Below are 5182 nucleotides of genomic sequence, written 5' to 3'. Positions count from 1 at the left end.
TAGACTGTTGTTAATTGTTTAAAACACGATCAGGATATTTAAATATTATAGTAGGACGGGGGAGACGGGGCACCTTTAGCACATAAGATCCAAATTTTCCGTTCGTGTTTTAAACAATTAACAACGGTCTATGGGAGTCGTAAGAATATAGTTTTATAATTCTTTGAATGTTCTTTGCTTACTACCAAATGAGACGAGAAACAGAATGAAAAGGTGTCCCATCTTACCCCACCCTACTATATGTGCTATAAGTGTCCTACCTTAGGCCACAGTACTATACATACACTTATACTTGATCGAAGTTTTATTATTAAAAACTTTAAAAGACGAACAATGTAACTTTTAAAACGAAAAATGTAAATATTAGACATGATGTGTCTTTTAGTTAGCGTGTTAGGCTTTTACGTATTCGGACAAGCCCTCAGTAGCGCGATCCCACGTTTGTTTCCGTTTTAGCAGAGCGAAAATTGAAGAACTTGCGAATTACGTGTCCATTTTCATCATCATGTTTTATTTCCTATGCACATTTTGTTTCAGCGATGACGTGCGGAGCAAGAATGTAATTTTTATCACCGAAAATTGCCATCTTTAGGCTTTGAAGACAGACAATATCTTCCAATTTTTTTACAAGTTCTGTTTTACACACGCATTTTGGTGGCTCTTGCATAGGGAAAGCTCCCCTTTCAAGAAATACTCACCGGGCCCCCCACCGGGCGTGTTTTAGTATGGCTCGTAACACCGGGTCCTCACCGGGTCCCACCGGGCCCCACCGGGCCCCACCGGGCGTGTTTTAGTAGGACCCGTTTAACTTGATAAATCAAATGGTTGAGTTTGGCTTGCTTTGTAATCCAGCAAAAGTATTTTTTTTATTGCTAGTTTAGATTCTACATAAGCATAAAATGGCTACAAATAATGAACACGTGATACAATACAAAGGCGATCATAAAGGACGTGTACTTACAAAGTTAAACAGGTAAGATGTGTATAAGTTGTTTATTAATTATTCCACAATATAACACATCAATGTTTGTTACCGTATAAGCAAAGACAAAAAAAATAGTGATTGTCTATCTCCTGTGGCACAAGTTGCATATATTAGTGTTAGTGGCAGAAGTAGAAAATCTAAATGTATATTAAAGTTGCCGCTCTATACATACTAGGATCACCTTGGTGTTACCTGCAGTTTTATTGTATGAATGTAACTTACAAATCCTCGCATGGTGGGGCGACGACAGTTATTATAACACAGTTGTTCTGTTTCTTCCACCTTGTGCCAGCTTAAAAGTCGTGTATGAGTGATTATTTTGGGGAGATTTTTTTATCTATGGCTTCTATTAGTGAATACTGGGTTGGACCAATTGTCGTTAAGTGTCTTGCCTAAGATTGAAACCAACATGGAGACACCAAGATCTCATGCATCAGTTGTAGCTTTGTAAACAATGAAAATCTTCAACAAAACTGTTTGTGTATTTCATGATTTGTTTTGATAAATTTTTCATCTATAGTTTTTTTTTTTTACACAAAATTAGTTCCACCAAAATAACACATTTACCTTGTAAGTAAACAAAGGAATGTAACCGTTAATAGGAACTTAAAATACAAAATACTTTGATTTCATTATCACCATATTATCAACCCCCTAATTATGGTGAATCTGCTGACAAAGCAAGATGTCATTGTATATAAAGGCATTTGCAACAGAAGGAAGCTTTATGATAATTTATTGCGCAATTTGTTTTCACTACAATCAGAAAGCTTTCATCACAATCATGGTAATTAGACCCTTATGTACCGAAGCTAATACAACACACACACAACTAACATTATATGAACTAATCAAGTACCACCACTATGGAGTTATAAACTTTTAGTGTTACAGCCCAGTTTTCCTTCATTGAATTGGTTTGCGGCCAAACCAGCGCACATGGCTCTGTACAACGGTTGTGATTCAAATTTTATAATTTTCAAAAACATTCATATTTTTACCTTCTATAAATTATTATAAATTATTAAATAATTTTCAGCACACAACTAGATAGTTAGAATCTAACACAAAATATTCATATGAAATTTGAAACGGATATTTACCAGCATTATTTTGTAAATATGAATTGTAGATTAATTAGAATTGCTACTTCTTAACACAGTAATTTTATGAAAATATTTAGAAATTTAAACTGTAAAAATCACACAGTATTTGATTCAATTGCACAAATTATAGGATGTGGAATGCGATAAATTTATAAAATACTTTATAAAAACTACAGATTAAAATTGCCTATATTAAATTTAGCGTCTTAAAATTAACACTCTGTAACATATAATGACATTTCACCACTTTCTTTCTTTGTGTGATGTTAATTGGTAGCTTTTCATTGTGAAGCTGTTTTGGTTGCAGAATGTTAACTAGAACATAAAATCATAAAGGATAATATTATGGACCAATTTAAAGACATTTCCCAAAACCAACAGCAAGTGTGATTAGGATGATTCAGCCAGTATTTTTCAGCCAGTATTTTAAGATTTTGAAAATAACTTCAACGTGCAGCTTGTAAAGCAGCTGTTGCGTAACTTGGTCGTGCCTGCTTGGTGTTGATGGCCGCAAGCAAATATTCTCGACCCCGATTTGCGTTCCACACCTGGTAAGATATGTAAATGGTAAAACACCTGGTAAAATATGTTGTCAACTCTTGTTTTTGGCACAAAGTTATAAACATGGTAGCTTTTGAGTAAGCAAGAGGTATACAAGCCACCTGTGTGATTATGACTGCTTTTGCCCCACCACAAGAAAGTTTCTTTTACCAATTCATCACAACCAGAATATAAACTATTGGTTTAATGAAAATGAAAGTATTTTTATTGACCAAACAAAACTAAGTGTGATTACATATATACCATGTTGCAGATACATGGTCTCTAAAAAATATTTACTTTAAAATGGGTTTCAGTTTTTAGTATCAAATTATGGCTCTCAATATGTTACACGAACCTGTTCAAATTCCCGAGGAAGAACTTCAGCTCCTTTCTTTCTAGTTAACCCCGTGTCTTCTAAACTCAACTCACAAATCTGCATGTCGTCTTTACCTGGTGGGCAAGCATGTTATTTCATTTTATAATTTTTAAGCAAACTGGTGAAATATAAAAGATATTAAAAAAATGATAAATTTTTGGTCCAAAAAAAATTAGAGAAGTAAATTTGGACAACTTATCAGTGAACACTTTATTATAGACATCGTTGCTTTGTATGTTTCAACACACACAGCAGCTTCAGACAAAGTATAACATAAGCTTCACGACTTCCAACAACTGTTTTTTTTAACTTCTTTAAAAACATTTGTAAGAATCTGTTGTTTTAACACAACATGAAACATTATACGGGGGTTGAAGAGAACTACGGGGTTGTTTTAATAACAGGAGGTTATACTCAGGTGCAATAATAGGAACTGAAGAATCCACAGCAGTCAAATCATTTTCAAGTTTTGTACAGAGCTATGTCTGCTCTCAATTAATTGGAAATATTTATATATGCAGTCTATCGACTTCTAGATTTTAACTTGTACTATATGTAGACTTAAACATAGAAATACAGTGTGCCAAAATATTGAAATATTACCCAAACCAATGGTCGATAATTGGTTATCCAAATTATCACCCAACGAAAAATACGCTTTATAAAGTTGCATACATGGTAACGCATAAGTAGGCACAAGGTGTGTTTTTATTGTTCTTTTTTATTATTATAGTATTATAAAATAATATAATCTTAACTTTAGTTTTTAATTTTATTTGTTTTTTACTTACCAGCTACAAGTAGCAAAGGAACTTTATCGGGATGTAATTCCATCTGACGAACGATGAAGTGTCCGTCAAAATGAGCGTACCACCATCCCTTCTTCATAAGATTAGGATCTTGTCCAACATCTGATGGGCGGATAAATGGGATGCGGAAGTATCTTTGCATCCGATGATCGTTGATCTTCCCCGATGTTGCGGATGCTGCGGACTTGGCAGGAAGAACCGCCATCGTCTTTGCCATCACTGGTTGTCTTTCAGCTGAAAAAAATATATATTGGAATCAAAAAAATTGAAAATAAAATTAACTTTTTATTCTGAAATACAAATCAAGTTATAACAACAACTTTTGAAAATGGATACGAGAGTATAAAAAAATAACTTCCTAATCAAACTGTATCAAACAAAACATTGAAAACGCAAAGTTAAAAAATACTTAACCACAGTCAAGAAATAAAAACTGTATTTACACATTTGGCGACAACAGTTTAAAAACAGATAATTTATTGCAAAGAATTTAAACTTTACCATTATCGACCACAGTTTGAGGGGCTCTCATGTCCTGTGTCTGGTTACGAGCTTTGTTCTTTGCCTTCCACATGTGGTAAACTTTCAATCGACGATGGAATTCTTCACGACATTCTTCCAACAACTGAATATCTACAAACACATTACGCAAACCATTATAAAAAATAAAAATAGAAAAGCTTGAAAAAAGTTTTGAAAAATTGAAAAACATGTCATTCATTTTAATCCAAAACTTGTAACAAATGCTGTTTGCATTCAACTTTAGTCTTGTTAGTATTTTTAAATAAGATGAATAAACTTTATATTTACTCTTTCATACACAAGCTTCATGCACATTATGCTAAGTCTTAAAGGAAACTAGTAAACAAACCATTTATACAGGATTACTAATTTGAAAATAATTTGTAGCAACAACATATGTAAATATAAAATATATAATTATACAAAGGCATATAGGAAAAGTAAGTATACAGTTTCACGATCAGCTATAACGTTATAAATAAAAAATAAAACTTGAATATTTTCCCAACCAGTTGATGTATTTATTGCATCTCGTAGTTCTGTATATTTCCAACGTGTCAAATCATTTTTACGACCGGTGGGAGAACTTCCGCTTGCCATCGCTCTGTTGGTTAATGAAGAAATTATAACCTTTTTTTGCTACTTAATAATAAACTGAAAAAACAAAACACTGAAAAATTAAAACAGACTATTGACACAACAAAACTGTGTTCACATGGCTGTCTGTTCATACACTTCAATACTTTTACAGTAACAGTGAGAATGGGGAAATATCATAAGGGAAAAGTTTGTATATTAAAATTTATCTTTTAACAGAAAAGAATCTAAGCATCACAACATT

At 33.0% G+C, this 5182-nt stretch overlaps 1 protein-coding gene and 1 long non-coding RNA gene across 4 annotated transcripts in view; one reads left to right on the top strand and one right to left on the bottom strand.

Annotated features, from left to right (window-relative positions):
* The first annotated feature begins 848 nt into the window (after window positions 1–848).
* On the top strand, window positions 849–3852 carry LOC113474783. Its single transcript, XR_003396470.1, has 3 exons — window positions 849–973; window positions 2949–3087; window positions 3805–3852. It is a non-coding gene; the product is annotated as an uncharacterized LOC113474783 (long non-coding RNA).
* The window catches only part of LOC100186550 (unconventional myosin-VI), an 18101-nt gene continuing 14623 nt past the window's right edge, over window positions 1705–5182 (bottom strand). For 2 of the 3 annotated variants that reach the window (XM_009862073.3, XM_018814264.2), the window contains 4 exons: window positions 4321–4452; window positions 3802–4053; window positions 2990–3084; window positions 1705–2639 (listed from right to left, as the gene is read on the bottom strand). In XM_009862073.3, coding sequence (XP_009860375.1) covers window positions 2538–2639; window positions 2990–3084; window positions 3802–4053; window positions 4321–4452 — 581 coding nt within the window. In that variant the 3' untranslated portion in view covers window positions 1705–2537. Of the gene's footprint in view, window positions 2640–2989; window positions 3085–3801; window positions 4054–4320; window positions 4453–4850; window positions 4946–5182 lie in introns of all 3 variants that reach the window. The other variant, XM_018814263.2, reaches the window with a different exon arrangement.

This window comes from Ciona intestinalis, chromosome 12 (assembly GCF_000224145.3).
Source record: "Ciona intestinalis chromosome 12, KH, whole genome shotgun sequence".
In the NCBI taxonomy this organism is placed as follows: Eukaryota; Metazoa; Chordata; class Ascidiacea; order Phlebobranchia; family Cionidae; genus Ciona; species Ciona intestinalis.
Note: the sequence above shows the minus strand (reverse complement) of the source record. Positions and strands in the feature narration are given on the sequence as shown.